Raw genomic sequence first — 17,628 nt, 5'->3', positions numbered from 1 at the left:
CGTAACTCTGCGTGATAGTCTCGTTCAACCAGACTCTTGTTGTCTGTGCAAGCGTCTGATTGAACGAGACTACACTGCCGATACAATAATTTTTCGACCATTCAGAACTAGAGCAATGTAGCCGGTAACGTTATGTCAAGAGAATTTACATCTTTAACCGGAAAGTATCAAATATTTAGGTATCCTATAGTTAGATATAAGTTTTAAATCTTACAAAAATGTAACGTTTGTTCGAGATTCGGCAAACGAGAACTTGTTTCGAGATCAAGATGGCGGAGACTACAGCGCGTGCGACTGGCGGCCATGTTACGACAAGTTTTTCAGTTCCATAAGTATTGTGAATAAGCTTTATTTTTTTTACATACGTGTTACCTATAGGGAGAGCTCCGCCCTCTATAATTGGCACCACTCTGCTTCTCCGGAATAACGACAGTCAAATTTCGACCTCAACCTTTTCGATTTTGGTGGTCTTATTTGCAGGGTTGCGAGGCGTGCTCATGTGTATCTTTTATGCCTCTAGTTCTAGTGTGTTTAATCATGAGAGTGTTCGTGCGAAGTTTTCAGACAAACAGAAGAAGCTCACCTTCTGAAAGCATCGGCTTTTGACCAGTATGTATAATACAATAAAACGGAAAATCCTGCCCCCCCCCCCCCCCCCCCCCCGCGTTTCACTTTTGCTCTTTATTACCACCTTGGGAAATGGATGCATGAAAGTGTATTTGTATTCGGTAGAATTTGTTTAGAGTGAACAAGCCCAATGTTCGTATAGCTATATCAATTAACTAACTGATATATTTAGAATGGTAACTGTGTGTACTTCCTAAATAGTTGTTGGACCGCACGTCGCTACAAGATGAGCACACGAAAAAAACGTGTAGCTTGCGTACAACTCTGCGATAGCTTTATCAATATGTTTGATAGATATCGTGGTAGACAGATATTTACACGAGTGAAAATAACACCTTTCGGTCATATACTTACACCCATACAGATAGAGTGTAAACAATGCAGCCTTACCTGTCACTAGGAAACGGGAGGATTTCTTGTATCGAGTCAACGTCGTAAGAGGTGAGAAAGATGACATTTCGCCGAATAGCAAACCAATACCGACAGCAGTCCGGGGACGGGTAACATGTTTGCCCATTCCGCCCCTTGGTCGAAATTCGGGACACGCCTAAAAGAACGTTAGTCAGGCGATGAAACCATGAAACAGAAAGTCTAAATAAGAAATACAAGGAAGACATCGGATAAACAATACAATAAATAAACCATTATAGATCATGTCAACACACACAACCACATCATAGACTGGAACCACTCAAAAGTGCTTGAAAGGGAGGACAACTCGAAAATCAGGAAAATCAAAGAATCCATCTTGGTTAGGAGGGAAGGGGGTTCGATGAACAGAGACGAAGGGGGCCACCAACTGAGTCATATTTATGTTACCTGTCCTCCGGACTGCCTGCAGTAATATAGTGCTATTTGACGAAATGTCAGTTTAATTTCTGACAGCTGACTTTACTGATTCGGCACACTGTGGCTTAGTGAGGTGTTTTCAGCGGGTTAGAGTCGAAACACCAGGCAAATTTACACTCCCTGCCTGACAAAGAAGCAGACTCATTCGAAAACTCGTAAAATATTTTTTCAATTCCTGTTTGTGATCAAAACAAACTTAGAATTTGCATGTACAGTATGCTATTCCGGTTTGATCGGGATATTTCCGGATAGCCTCTAACCAATCTACGCACTGGCAATTACTCTGTATGAATTGTAAATAAGTAATTTGACTATTCAAATATTATTTGTCATTATTATACCATGCTGATAAGGGTACCGTGAACTCACTAATTTTGTGGGCCTTTTTTTTTTTGATTTTGTTAATAATTGTCATCCCCGAATTCATAAGTTCACAAACTAATTACAAGTACAACATAACGCCATTCTACGTATAAGTGGGTACTCGTTACCACGAACTCATGTACCCACGAAATGGTGTGTTTTCGGAAAAAACACGAAATGTTAGCCCAATGAAAATATCTGATTTTACAGTAAATATTATGCTTACTTTGTTCACGTTATTAAGTGAACAGTATGTACATTATTAACATGTGTACAGACTCATGGTATGTGTACCTATTGTCATAAGATGTAATCTTATCTTTGGATAAAAACATTGCTACACGTAGGTGGTAATAAATAAACAACGTGTATGTTATAAAAGTGGTATCTCTTTTATACAATATTGTCAGGCATATTATTATTCCTCGTAACAAATAAAAAAAAAAAACACTTCCGAATTTACCAAGTTATTCCGGCTACACAGCGCAAAACAATGAAACTGCCCTTTGTATGTATAAACATCAGAATACTCAAGATGTAATTGAGAAAATAAGGCAAGTCTATTTTATGCAATCGAGGATTATTTTAACATCAACTGGAGGAAATTTCGATAAAAGAATAAATCACACAAGTTCGCGCGTTTTTAATGTACAACTATGGTCACGTTTCTATACTCTTTCAATATCAAAATATATTAATGAAATATGAAACGTCCTTGTTGGCATTTGGACATATGATGGAGTTTTTACGGTGTATCAGTTATTATGATTTGTCATATTCTCATTATCAAATTTATCATTTTGTAACAGCATGCATGCTAGACATTAGACCTATATTGACACTATTTTGCTTAAACATAATGTAAGGGGAAAATTGCTGACCTTGGTAAACTGACACACGAATTATAAGCATTACGTGTTTTTAGTTTAAATGTGATGTTAGAAATCACAGCTAACGCCGGTGTAGCATGAAAAAGTGACCCGCGTAGAAAACCCACCGGCGGGAAACCTTTCACAAAGAAATGAACTAAGAAACAATCTACGTTGTATATTGTTTTCTCATAAATTTGTTAATGCGTGAGCCGAATCTGGAAGCCGGAAATCAATTAATACACCAGATACCTAGCAAGTGTTTAACGGAAACCAATCTATCTGTTCTGTGGCTATGAGAGGAAATATATCTCTGATGTCGTTCGCATAATTAACAAGATATACGAATTTAAATGTTTGTATGGCTCGGCAAAGAGGAGATATGATTTCTTACGGTTTCGATCCGGACAGCTTGTTTTATAGGTAATACAACAGCTGTCAGAAACCTTTTGCTTTCCATGTCCAACGTTATAAGAGAAAAAGCCACACCCATACACGGAAAGCACTGTGTTCCTTAATATAGGTCGTCACGGTTTACTTTGTTGGTTTTATTTTGTTTAACGTCTTATAGCTAGCTGGAGTCATTTAAGAACGTGCCTTCATGTGTGCTGTGTATCCGTGCATGTGTGTATGTATGCTACACAGGCAGGGTGTGGTGGCGTCACGGTTTAAGTTTACTATTGTTTTTTGGCTTCGTTGACGAGGATGATTCAGCAAATTTTGGTTTACAGCATTGTGTTTTTTAAGGAAAGCTGAAGTTTTAACAACTGATTGAAAATAATTGTACACTATAAAGCCAAAATTGGACTAGGTTAGTTCGAAGCCCTGGATAAATGTTTCCGGTAAAGAGTAAGAATGTACAAGTTATTCACTAGTTTTAATGAATTATTAATATCAATTTGGTTTATTTTTTTTTATTTTTTTTATTACCTTTGAGTATTTGACATCATTGGGAACCCATGGATACTTCATCCACTGTCACGTTAACTACAAACCAGTGAATTTCTGAAACCTAGTACGTACAGGGCGGTACCGATGTAAATCATAAACACGATACATATTAATATCACTTTTTAGGACACATTGACCGATTTATTATACTTTTTTTATGGCACAAATCTGATGATGTGGCATTTTAGAACATACGCTTTAATTAATGACGGTGTTCAGGTAAAAGCTTTTATATTAAACCGGAAGTCGGTTAAGCCGTACCTGGTGGTGATGTTACGTGATCGACCACACTTAATAATCAAACTGTAGTCGAACATCGGGAACATAGGAAATAGGTTAACTGTTATTGTTGTTAAAATGTAGGCTGTATCCGGAAAAAACCAACACATGTTATAATAGACATCAAAATGACCTATTCATAAGGAAATGTAAGGGGTTAGTATTATTATTATTAACAGATGTTGATGGCCTGTATAGGTGTCCTCCGAGAAAAACCCTTGCTATGCTGTTTCTGCTTCGTTTTAAGTAGCCAACGACACTAGATTTACTAGTTAATATACCCTTATCTCAAAATTAAGATTTATTTGTGTATGTATTGTGATAGGTATGGAAAAGGGAACAATTCCAACTTATCACATTGCTGTATACAATTTTACATAGAAGCTGAAACTATTGAACTCTTGAGTTAGATCGAATTTAACATGTAGTTATTCTCTTAAACATTGTTATTTTCAAAGGTCTTGTCGACGCCTATGGAGATTTAACAATAGTGTCGGCCCCCGCTTGGAATTTCAAATCAAGATAATTGCAAAAAGGTATGGGCATAGGAAGCTTAAATCACGAACAGATACAGTAGTTTCAGAATGTATTTGATGACAAATGAGACCTCATTGACTTACACCTGTATGGATGCTAAAGGTGGGGTAAAACAATTCCTCCTAGAGCATTTAAATGGCACAATTACTATAAAATTATATCGTCATCGTGTACAACATATTCCAACTATTATTTTGATACCTAATATCACACTATTTCAAGAAAAAGTTGTTCTTTGTAGTGAAGATTTAAGAAGAAAAATATGTGAAATTCAATTACTAACGAGAGAAATCCCATGCACACGTTAAAATTCCATAGTTCTAAAACGAGTCTCTATTTTTCATACTTGCTTAAAAGTTCGCTACTAATAAAATCTTTCACCATCAGGAATTCCAGGAAAATGACAGCCGGTAAATTTGTCATCTTACACCTTTCATTTATAAAAGGAAAACATATCTTCCGAGTGAGGAAGGCGAAGGGTTATTCCCTGCTAAAACTGAAGATTTTTGGAAGTTCCATGAAGACGTTAGTAACGCCAGACGAAACCAAGAATAATATGATGAAATAAAAGGTACGTGTTTATTATTCTCCTGTAGGTAAATCGGAAGAGGTCTAATCCTCCACTCTGTCCGTTAACAAGCCTGTTTGTCAGCAAGTGGATTCCGGATTTTCTAGTTTTTACAGGTAAACAGATAAAAATAAGTGTGAGCTACTGATAAAAGTCGATTCCCTGAGTTGATATCCCAATATTTAGCAGAAATGTGGCCGTTTGATCTTTGATATATGTAATGTTGTGTTCAAAGGTCCTTTAATACATGTACATGTTTAATACATACTGGATATCTAATTCATCCTATGATCAAATACGTATTGAAAGCTCTCTGAAGATTAGGAATTTTGATCGCAATTGTCCTTCGTCCTTCCTTTTACACATATATTCCTTGTGGAAAATATCAAATGTTATTCATTTTTGCCAAGGATCCATTTCTTCTTTAAAAACCTTTTGAAGAAAACATCTTAACTTGTTTGTATGGGGATAAACGTCCTAGTAACAGCCAGGGTCATATGTATGACGACGGAGTAATTGCTGTTAGCAGATCAGCTGGTTATATATCTTTAAAAAGCCGACCTTGGTCTCTATATCCAATAGACTAATTCATTAATACACACGCTCTGGTATACTTAACAAGGATCACACATAGTAATCCGTATGTGAAAGAAGCACTGAATGTGAACACATTATTAACCAAGTATAAATGTTACTCCTGTTTTATATATTGAAAGTTTAATAAATAAACATAATCTAAACGTATTCCCAAACACTAAGGAACACATTTTAAAACCAGTAAAATATAAAATTAAGTATGTGGTTCATATGAAAATTTGAAATATTATTCCAAACAGAATTAAGTAGCGAATTAAAATGTGAAAATAACATACACCTGTACTTAAATATGAAACAAGAGTATATAGAGGAACCCTATTTAATGGCATTAAATTTTGACTTAGGAGGCTAATTACCGAAATTCGAATAACCGATCATAACTTCAAGATTAAAGGTGGTAGGAATAAAAAAATATTCCCAGATGGGACAGAAAATGCAAATATTTGTCATGTTCTGAAAGATGAAAAACATTTTGTCCCATTGTTATATAATTCAAATCCTAAGAACAATGTCATCCCCAATAGCTGTACCATATACAAATCGTGTCATTTGTCTAAGGAAGACCACCTGAACGATGTTATGATGACTAGTGGCTTCTTTATTGAACATTCCCTTGAATTGAGGAAGGTTGGCTTTCTTGCACATATATTTGATAAAGTTGGGGTTTTAGGTGTAAAGGTCTCTATCATAATGAGACTGATTCTTTTTTTAAAAAACATGCCGTGTACACATTCCGAATATTATTGTTGGTGTTGCTTTGTACTGCGTTCGACTTAACAGGTACAAAAGTGCAACTAATGTATTATTATTATTGCAGGGTGTCCATCCACTTTCAGTTAAAAATGTATGATTATTTTTATCTAAATATAGCAAATTTATAGGAACTTAACCAAAAACAAAGGTAATTTATAGGAATTTCAGTCCATCTTTTGTACTTATACATGTAGTTTGGTTTTAAATGCAAACTGTACCCATATTATGTTCTTGTATCACAAATGAAAATAGCACGGAAATGCATAATAGATCCGCTGCATAATATAATACATTTACTTTTGATTATGATTGTGGATGTAACAACAAGAGGTCATGACTTTAACAGCTCACCTTGTATTTTATTTTTGATATGAAACCTGTTAAACACCATACCTGTTTATCAAAGGAGTCTTTAAATTTATCGAGGGAAGTAATAGATTCAAGTAGACTCTCTGTCTGTCTGCCTGCCTGTCTCTTCCATCTCCCCTCTTTCCCTCGCTCTCTCTATCTGCCTGTCCGTCTTTCCCTCTCATCCTATCTCTGTCTCTCTCTCTCTCTGTCTGTTTCTGTCTTTCTTCCTTCTTATTGTTCTCCATGTATTTGTCTGTGTGTGTGTGTCTGTGTGTGTGTTGTTGTGTTGGTGTGTTGTGTGTGGGTGTGTATGTGTCATGAAGTGGTGAGAATGAACAGTGTAAATGTTCATGCATTTCCTGTTTTTTGTACTGTATTTTAATAATGTAAGTACAATAATGTAAATGTTGTACCGTTCACTTATTTGTTAAATGTGAGGAAAACGACTAGTAGCCCTTGGGCTGTTCGTAATCCTCGTGAAATAAATAAAGAATTATACATATTATACAACAAATACAAGCTTCAAGAAGGGTGCGCAAAACACAAAGGTTGACATACATTGTGGTATTCACCCTTGGAATCTTCAGAGTGTCCTCTCTTTTAAAATTATATAAAACATTTCTTTGTTCAATAAGATCATGTAAAAATGATTTATAATCTTGAGCATCTCTATGGCCATATTTTTTAGTCGAGCAACATGTAAAAAAATAAGCTTGTTTCTTTTCAATATTTCTAAAACTGTTTTCAATAAAACGTAGAGCTCTCTCTTGGATCTTCTCCATCTTTCTCGTGTTTGTCAGGTAACAAAAGTGGCAAGCAAAAGGACAGTAGTTAAAATTAGATAGGATAAAAGACTTAATAATAGGAATCTTTCCAATCTCTGTAAGATGACTACCTAATCTCTTTAAAACTGCCAATTGTTTGGATGCAATCCTACATAAACGAGAGATGTGTACAAATTTAGGAAGGAAATCAATATCTACACCTAAAATCTTGACACAGTCTTGACATAAAATCTCTACCCTATCAAAGCTAAAAGATGATATTGTTTCATGGGTTTTCTTTCCAATACAAATAGCCTGGAATTTACCTGGATTGGTCTTCATAACATTAGAGGAAAACCAATCTATTAGCGTCTTGCTCTCCTCCTCCAGAGTTTTCTTTAAAGTGTCAAGACAGTTACTTATATTTGATAAAGTATTATCATCGGCGTAATTATACAGTGAACATTTATTTACAAAACCAAACATATCATTGATAAAAATATTAAAAAACAGTGGCCCTACAAAGAGCCCTGAAGAACCCCCTTATTGACATTCCCCCATTCACTCACCTCCCGCCCCAGCCTCCTCTGCTGCTCCCTGTCACTAAGGTAGCTACTGATGAGGTCCATAGCGGCCTCACCCAGCCCATAGGCTCGCATCTTACCCAGTAACAGGTTATGAAGAATGCAGTCGAAAGCTTGGACAGGTCCATCAATATAGCGCCGACATATTATCGGTTATCCAAGGCCTGTCTCCAATCCTCAAGAAGTCGCATCAGAATAGACTGACACCCGAAGCCGCTCCTTAAGGCTCTCAGGAAAGGATTAAAAATGGGTTTAAAACAGTCACTAAGTTGATCATGTAAAATTCTTTCAAACATTTTTGATATGGTAGGTAAAACACTAACTGGTCTAAAAAAAATCCTTTTCCAAAGGACTATCTTTCTTAAAAATAGGTATAACTTGAGCCTTCTTCAGGGTGTTGCGGAAATGAGACGCATTTATAGAGTGATAAAAAGTGACGTAAATATTGAGGTAAAAATACCAGAACTCGGTTTCAGAATCCTGGCCGAGATCCCATCTACCCCCGTTGCCTTTTTAGTATCCAAAGACGATAACAATTTCTTCATTTCAGTCTCACTAACATGTTTAAAAGTAAAACTGTCTCTCCCAGTATTTATATTTGAAGTTTCTATATTTAAAATACTTGGGTGAGTATTAAAATCAGTGACACCTCCAGATCAGTACCAATATCACTGGCAACATTTGTAAATAAATCATTAAAAACATCACAAACATCTTTTTGGTTTGATACTATAACGTCATTTTCTTGTAAAATAATCCTCTGGTCAGATTTACATTTGTTTGATAAAAAAAGGTTTACACTGTTGGCCAAAAATCTTTAGATGATGGACCACCTCCACAACATTCTTTAAAATAAATTCTGACAGATTGTTTCCTAAGTTTTATTGCTTTGCTTTACGTCCCAACGACAGTGTAAATCATTTAGGGGCAAAAACACTGTGAAATAAACATTCACAAAAAGAGAGAAATACATCTGGAAATAAAAAAGGTTCAAAGGGGTAAAAGCGTAAAATTATATTAACAGGGAACAATGTATCTTATTATAAGATAAATTGAGTGTAAATAATCGTATATTGATATTACAGAAACTGTATCAAATACATTTTTCATAGGTGGTACATTATATAATCAAGGTCTGGCTAGTGGACAGCAAACGTTAAACATGGAATAACAACTACCATCTTAAATGACTTACGTATGTCCATGCCTGGGAATAAACCCATTGTCTTCACCTGGGCGATCGTTCAACATGAAAGCCAAAAGTGATGTATTGCCAAGCGAGACGCTAAGCATCAAACAGGTAGTTAGAATAAGAGAGAAATATAAAGATTCCAAATATTGTAATAAGTGCAGCAGATTTATTTTGGCAGTTTGAGTGGTGTCTCTAAATACTAGATTCTGCAAGGAGTTCCGAACATTAGTCGCCTCTTACGATCATGTAGTGGGTAAAAGCAGGTATCTTCTATTTTAGATCCCCGACCTGCAGGGGTGATCTTTCTAAGGTGCTGTTTGATTTCATGATTTGTGATTTAGATAGAAACCTCATTTTTTCCTCAGGTTTGTCGAGTGTTGCCTTTGTAGAAGAACAAATTTACAGGTCTGTCATACACACAATGTGATAATCTTGATTTTTTATTTATTAATTACACATCCAGGTCAGTATGAGCTATACAAAGTTAATTATGTTTTATCCAAGTTTATCGATTCACCTTTAGAAAGATTTATAACTATATCTAAATTTCGTTAATCTCATAAAAAAAAAAAAAAAAAGGTTATAAGACCTTTGGTGTTGACAAGGTAATCAGGTTAGTTGGGCTTCCGTGTACCTCACCATACATTACATTCGACCTAGAAAGAAATAGTGCAAGGCATCTCTTGTCTTGTTATTTCAGTTCGTTAATAACGGAAATAAGATGGTTCAAGTAAACAAATAACGGAACAATACATACAAAAACACCAAAGAAAGCATCGTTTGGTTCATTAAATAACGGAACGTTTTCCGGAAAGGTTTGTCCTGTTCAAAGCCATAAAGAGAAAGTAAAGAGCTGTCAGATATCATGTTTGATCATCGTTCTCAGGTATCCTGAGTAATTTGAAGCTGATATATGAGGAAATAAGACAGACAATGAGATCGTGTTCATCAACAGCACTGTAGGGTCAATACTAAAATTCAAGAGGATGTGTTACGAATGACGACATGGAATGATCCGTATTGGTTCTCACGTTGGCAGTATTGATCTAAACATCATATTTCTTTCGAGGGTTTTAGTTGCATCTAATCGTTGTTCAGTTCCTGAGAAATTCATTATATATGTTTTCTTTACGTCATTAATTGCTTGTTCGATAAGTCGGTGAGGTGTACTGAACACCTCTGCAATCAAGTATATTAGGAAACACCGTGACACAGCATGCCACTGATTGGCTGCAACGCCACCCCATCAACTTTGAGGATTTTGATGTATGCGAACTCAAGTCTGAGATATTAACATTATGAAGCTAGTATTCCACAGCATTGCGTGTTCATCCTATGAAAGCAGCGACATGATCATTGGAGATCAACGGTAAGTCAAAATCTGTATCTATAAGTCAGCCTTCATAACTCAAACATCAGTTGTATCGGGTTGTTTATCAACAACATGTACTGTTTTACAGGTATTTAGCTAATACATGTATCGTTTCATAAGTGCATAACCTCTACCGTTTTATATTTGTTTAGTAAACGTATGTTTTTGTTTCGATTTATATCCACTACCTGTGACGTTGTATTAGTGTGTTGTGACGTTTTATTAGTTTTTAGATATGTAGTCACTACATATGCTGTTGTATTAGTGTGAGTGACGGTTTATGAATTTTTATATATGTAGTCACTACATATACTGTTGTATTAGTGTAAAGTGAGGTTTGATAAGTTTTTATACATATACTGTTGTATTAGTGTGAAGTGACGTTTTATTAGTTATTATACATGTAACCATAACATATACTGCTGTATTAGTGTAAAGTGATGTTTTATTAGTTTTTATATATGTAGTCACTACATATACTGTTGTATTAGTGTGAAGTGACGTTTTATTAGTTATTATACATGTAACCACTACATATGCTGTTGTATTAGTGTAAAGTGACGTTTTATAAGTTATAATACATGTAGCCACTACATATACTGTTGTATTAGTGTGAAGTGACGTTTTATTAGTTTATATATATGTAGCCACTACATATACTGTTGTATTAGTGTGAAGTGACGTATCATTAGTTTTTATACATGTAGTCACTACGTATACTGTTGTATTAGTGTAAAGTGAGGTTTCATTAGTTATTATACATGTAGCCACTACATATACTTTTGTATTAGTGTGAAGTGACGTTTTATTAGTTATTATACATGTAACCATAACATATACTGCTGTATTAGTGTAAAGTGATGTTTTATTAGTTTTTATATATGTAGTCACTACATATACTGTTGTATTAGTGTGAAGTGATGTTTTATTAGTTATTATACATGTAGTCACTACATATGCTGTTGTATTAGTGTGAAGTGACGGGTTATTAGTTATAATATATGTAGCCACTACATATACTGTTGTATTAGTGTGATGTGACGTTTTATTAGTTTTTATACATGTAGTCACTACGTATACTGTTGTATTAGTGTAAAGTGAGGTTTTATTAGTTATTATACATGTAGCCACTACATATACTGTTGTATTAGTGTGAAGTGACGTTTTATTAGTTATTATACATGTGGCCACTACATATACTGTTGTATTAGTGGAAAGTGAGGTTTTATTAGTTATATTATATGTAGCCACTACATATACTGTTGTATTAGTGTGAAGTGATAACTTGCTTACAGATTTGTAATTTTGATGAAAATTTGTATGCATGCATATTATACAAAGACTAATGCTTCATTCGAAGCGAAAAATCCGCACATAATTGATTAGCATACTGTGCTCTGATTGGTTAACGGGTTTTCGCGCAGTAACCTTGTCAAATATGACCTGATTCTGATAAATGGTCAATATTTGTATTATACAATTATAAAGGTTAAACTTAAAGGCGATCCAAACATGAACATAAGTGTGTTGCATCAACCCACAACATCAGGTGTTACAACCAGTCCAAATAAAAGTGTGTTACATCAACCCCCAATATCAGGTACTACAACCAGCGGTGACAACGATGTGACACATCAACCTCCAACACCAGGTGTTACAACCAGCCAAGACAAATGTGTGTTGCAGCAACCAACTTCATCAGGTGTTACAACCAGCCAAGACAAAGGTGTGTTGCATCAACCAACAGCATCAGGTGTTACAACCTGCCAGGACAAAGAGGTGTTGCATCAACACATAACTTAAGGTGTTAAAACCAGGGCAAACAACGATGTGTCACATCTACCGACATTATCAGGTGTAACAACCAGCCAAAACAAAGAGGTGTTACATAATCCCACAACATCTGATTTTACAACCAGCCAAGACAAAGGAGTGTTGCATCAACCCCAAATATTAGGTGTTAAAACCAGCCCAGACAAAGAGTTGTTGCATCAACCACAACATCAGGTGTTACAATCAGTCCAAAAAAAGAAGTGTTTAGTAACCCACAAAACAGGTGTTACAAACAGCGCTGACAAAGAAGTGTTGCATCAACCACAACAACAGGTGTTACAACCAGCGCAAGCAAATGTGTGTTACATCAACCCTCAATATCAGGTGTAACAACTATCCCAGACAAAGGTGTGTTACATCAACCCACATAATCAGGTGTTACAACCAGTCTATACAAAGGTGTGTTACATCAACCCACATAATCAGGTGTTACAACCAGTCTATACAAAGGTGTGTTACATCAACCCACATAATCAGGTGTTACAACCAGTCTATACAAAGGTGTGTTACATCAACCCACATAATCAGGTGTTACAACCAGTCTATACAAAGGTGTGTTACATCAACCCACATAATCAGGTGTTACAACCAGTCTATACAAAGGTGTGTTACATCAACCCACATAATCAGGTGTTACAACCAGTCTATACAAAGGTGTGTTACATCAACCCACATAATCAGGTGTTACAACCAGTCTATACAAAGGTGTGTTACATCAACCCACATAATCAGGTGTTACAACCAGTCTATACAAAGGTGTGTTACATCGCTTTATACGATACATGAATCGCTATATACGATATATCAATCGCTATTTACGATATGCTACAGCATACTCCGAAATAAGGTTTGTCATATCAACTCAGGTAATACACGCGGATAATTACAACTAAGCATACTCAGCATCATACATAAACAAAGAACAAAGTCTACGCCAGGACTATCACAACCATTTTTACTATACAGCAAACTTCAACGTCGGAATGATATTTGTTATAACCAAGAACGACACCAAATATGTTTCAACTATTACGATTCTGTGTTTGCGTTTCTTGAAAACATATTCGTTTATAAGTTTAAATATCAATGGATGCTTCTGATTCAAGCACGATTATGGTACATGTATTGTAAAGTGGATAGGGTGTTATAATTGTTTATTATATTATGCCTGAAGTATAATTAAGCATTATATTCGATTTTGAAAAGAAACATACGGCTCACATTTCTATAGGATTTTAAAATCTTTATCAAGGGTTAATTGCGTCACTTTGATTCAAAGTAAATCGTGCCATCTTTCGTTGATTGTTTTTCTTAGGGCCAAACAGACAACCTATGCTTCATTATAAGCGTGGTTGATATGTTTTTCAGCTTCCATGTGATTCGAACATAATGTATTGCTACTGCAATGTTCTACTACCCTTCCAGTTGTCATAGTAACAGTGACATCGGCGGCTTTGGAGTCATTTGAATCTGTGTTCCGGTTCCGTTCCCATCTCGCAATACGACGAAGTGGAAAGCATAACAAACCTGCAAGTCCTATTGTTCCGCCAGCAAAATAAAAGGCACTGTTATAATTCTCAGTGAGATCCGACAAGGCTCCTAAAAGACAGAAAATAAAGTAAAAAATGCAAGGACAGTGTCTCACATATGGACTCTAGTTTTTGAAGTGTTGACAACAAAATATCTTATAAAACTAGCCGCTACACTATGGTTTGACTACCTTGGTAATTATAAGGAATAATTAAATCGTAAAATATAACAAAATATGCTATACGTTGTTTACCTATCATTTTCATTTCATTCCAATCAAATCGGGATTGAATCTCGTTTTTTTTAGATGTTAACGTAAGTCTGAACCGGAGAAAAGTTGCTTACACACCACTTGAGCGGTTGTACATGTAGCGAACTCCCATGAAAAGAACAGCTGATCATAATAATATTAACAGCTGTTGGTTTTGATCACATGTGCAACTATAAACCAATCACAGAACTTGAAACAAAGCACAAATTCAGTTGGGAATTATATAACCATCAGAAGGAATACATTCAAATAAAAAATAATGTAATTTGAGATAAAGGTGTAAGTGCAAGTCTTAATCCGCCCCTCCACAAGCACAGTTAATTATTCCGAAAGAAGGCAAAAAAGAGGAATATTAGTAGTGTCCGTCTACCAACATCGTATAAATACCTGCTATTGGTGATCCAATAAAGACTGGTATACTTATGACAACATTCAGCAGTCCAAGTGATTTAGACAGCCAGTCAACACCCTTCAATTCTACCAGAATTATCGACTTCAATGCAACAAACGATCCTAAACAAAACGAATATACAATAAAAAAAAATATATATGTTAATGCTGTAATAACCGCAAAGTAATGGGGTTTTTTCTAGGAAGTTCTTAATCGCAAACATTTGTAAGTGTTTTCACCTTAATCACATGACAAGTATGCACGTATGCTTCGGAAAGTGAAATAATTATTAGAATTACATGTTTGAGAGCCCAACAGCACAGGAGAGGTCTTTATGGCCAGTAAATGGTCGACAATAACACATGTGAACTGACGATGACCACAAACAAACAAACATGTGAAAGACGAACGTCAAATTGAACATCGAAAGAAGCTGTGGTGACATATCTTTTGGAACTGACTAAATATAGCACCCACCCACAGCTGTTCCAAACACAGCAGAGTATGAGAGGAGGGCGCTGTAGGTGTTGTACAGAGGTAAAAAGCAAGTAGCCAGTCCTCCAACCAATAGTGCTGTACTGTTGATGAGGACACAATCAGCCCAGGGTTGGTCGGAAACCAGACCAACCAAAACTCTTGATAGGGTATTAAATATCCCGATGACAGATAGTAAAATTGCTCCTTCGTCGGCTGACAGGTGAATATCAGTGGCAAAAACTGGCAGGAAATTGAACGGAATGTAAAATCCTACAACAACAAAAAAACTTTCAAAGGTTGCTAAAATATAGACCATAGATAGACGGGGGCCTCGGTTTCACCGTGTGATTTAATAACGATAACTTGGATAACATATCTGAGCTCCCCGTCTTTCTGGCGTTTATGCAATCAAAAGGGGATGATTATGACGTTATTGCCATCACCCGGATCACGTTTCATGATACAGTTGTCCTTTTATAAAAACGTTACATTGCATATAACCTGAAGGTTGTATAAATTGTCGTTTCATTATTTATATCAGATATGCTTTAACTTACCGATAGCCAACAGAAATCCAGAGCAACCATATAAAACAAAGGTCGGGCTAGTCAAAAGTGACAGATTGATTGTAGTTCTGAAGAAAATGCAGAATGTCTTCCATATTGAGTTCTTGTCGACCTCCCTGGTGTTCGAGTTTGAATCTGTTTCTGTTGTTTCGGGTTTTATTTGCGATGAGATTGGTGTAACTTTTGATGGCAGCAAGGGGCGATAAAAAGCTCCAAATATCACGCTATTTAGAGAAATAGCTGATAAAATCCATAATGCCCCTTTCCAGCCGTACCTATCTATGAGAAAAACCGATAGAGGCGCAAACACGAACCCTCCAACCCCGGATCCACATACGGCAATCCCAGTAGCCAGTGCGCGGCGTTTAATGAAATAGTGACCCACAACGACGACAGAGGGCGTGTACAGGAGTCCGAATCCCACTCCTGTATGGTATAGACGCAATGAGGAATATCAAATATATCATATCAATTAAGTGACCACATATCAGTCTAGGAAATCATCAATGAGCAATGACCACATACAACATTAACATGGTGGGTATGGTCCTAAACATCTTCTGAATATAGTTATATATTTACCCTTTGGTTTTACGACGTATAGAAACTAAATATATATATAATATAGATATTTAATACTGCTGCTACATCCCTATGTTATTGAAAGTTCAGATGCTACAATTATATGTCCGTTTTAAATTGTTTAGATACTACATAAACATCTGAAATTTAGATGGTTAGATACTGTATAAACAGCTGTATTGTAGATGGTTAGATACTGTATAAACATCTGTAATTTAGATGGTTAGATACTGTATAAACAGCTGTATTGTAGATGGTTAGATACTGTATAGACATCTGTAATTTAGATGGTTAGATACTACATAAACATCTGAAATTTAGATGGTTAGATACTGTATAAACATCTGTAACTTAGATGGTTAGATACTGTATAAACATGTATAATTTAGATGGTTAGATACTGTATAAACATCTGTAACTTAAATGGTTAGATACTGTATAAACATCTATAATTTAGATTGTTAATTACTACATAAACATCTGTAATCTAGATGGTGCGATACTGTATAAACATCTGTAATTCAGATGGTTAAATACTGTATAAACACCTGTGATTTAGATGGTTAAATACTACATAAACATCTGTTATTTAGATGTTTAGATTCTAAATAATCGTCTGTTATTTAGATGTTTAAATACTACATAAAAATTTGTACTTTAGATGGTTTAATACTACATAAACATCTGTAATTTAGATGTTTAAATACTACATAATCATCTGTAAATTAGATGGTTTAATACTACATAAACATCTATAATTTAGATTTTTAAATACTACATAAACATTTGTAAGTTAGATTGTTTAATACTACCTAAACATCTGTAATTTAGATTGTTTAATACCACATAAACATATGTAATTTAGATGTTTAGATACTGCATAAACATCTGTAATTAAGATGATTAGATACTAGATACACAGATGTAATTAAGATGTTTAGATACTACATAAACATCAATAATTTAGATGGTTAGATACTGTATAAACATCTGTAATTTAGATGGTTAAATACCACATAAACATCTGTAATTTAGATGGGTAGATACTACATAATAAACATCTGTAATTTAGATGGTTAGATACTGTATAAACATCTGTAACTTAGATGGTTAAATACCACATCAACATCTGTAATTTAGATGGTTAAATACCACATCAACATCTGTAATTTAGATGTTTAGATACTACATAAACATCTGTAATTTAGATGATTAGATACTGCATAAACCTCTGTATTGTAGATGGTTAGATACTGTATAAACATCTGTAATTTAGATGGTTAGATACTGTATAAACATCTGTAATTTAGATGGTTAGATAC

General features: G+C 35.2%; 1 protein-coding gene across 1 annotated transcript in view; it reads right to left on the bottom strand.

Annotated features, from left to right (window-relative positions):
• Nucleotides 1-13,673: 13,673 nt before the first annotated feature.
• Nucleotides 13,674-17,628, bottom strand: part of LOC110464324 (monocarboxylate transporter 12-like) — a 10,140-nt gene continuing 6,185 nt past the window's right edge. Inside the window, exons 3-6 of the mRNA XM_021519500.1 lie at nt 15,716-16,150; nt 15,159-15,428; nt 14,678-14,803; nt 13,674-14,088 (exon numbers count right to left, since the gene is read on the bottom strand). Of these exons, the coding sequence (XP_021375175.1) occupies nt 13,820-14,088; nt 14,678-14,803; nt 15,159-15,428; nt 15,716-16,150 (1,100 nt within the window). The 3' untranslated portion in view covers nt 13,674-13,819. The remainder of the gene's footprint in view (nt 14,089-14,677; nt 14,804-15,158; nt 15,429-15,715; nt 16,151-17,628) is intronic.

Source organism: Mizuhopecten yessoensis, unplaced genomic scaffold, assembly GCF_002113885.1.
Source record: "Mizuhopecten yessoensis strain PY_sf001 unplaced genomic scaffold, ASM211388v2 scaffold10985, whole genome shotgun sequence".
In the NCBI taxonomy this organism is placed as follows: Eukaryota; Metazoa; Mollusca; class Bivalvia; order Pectinida; family Pectinidae; genus Mizuhopecten; species Mizuhopecten yessoensis.
Note: the sequence above shows the minus strand (reverse complement) of the source record. Positions and strands in the feature narration are given on the sequence as shown.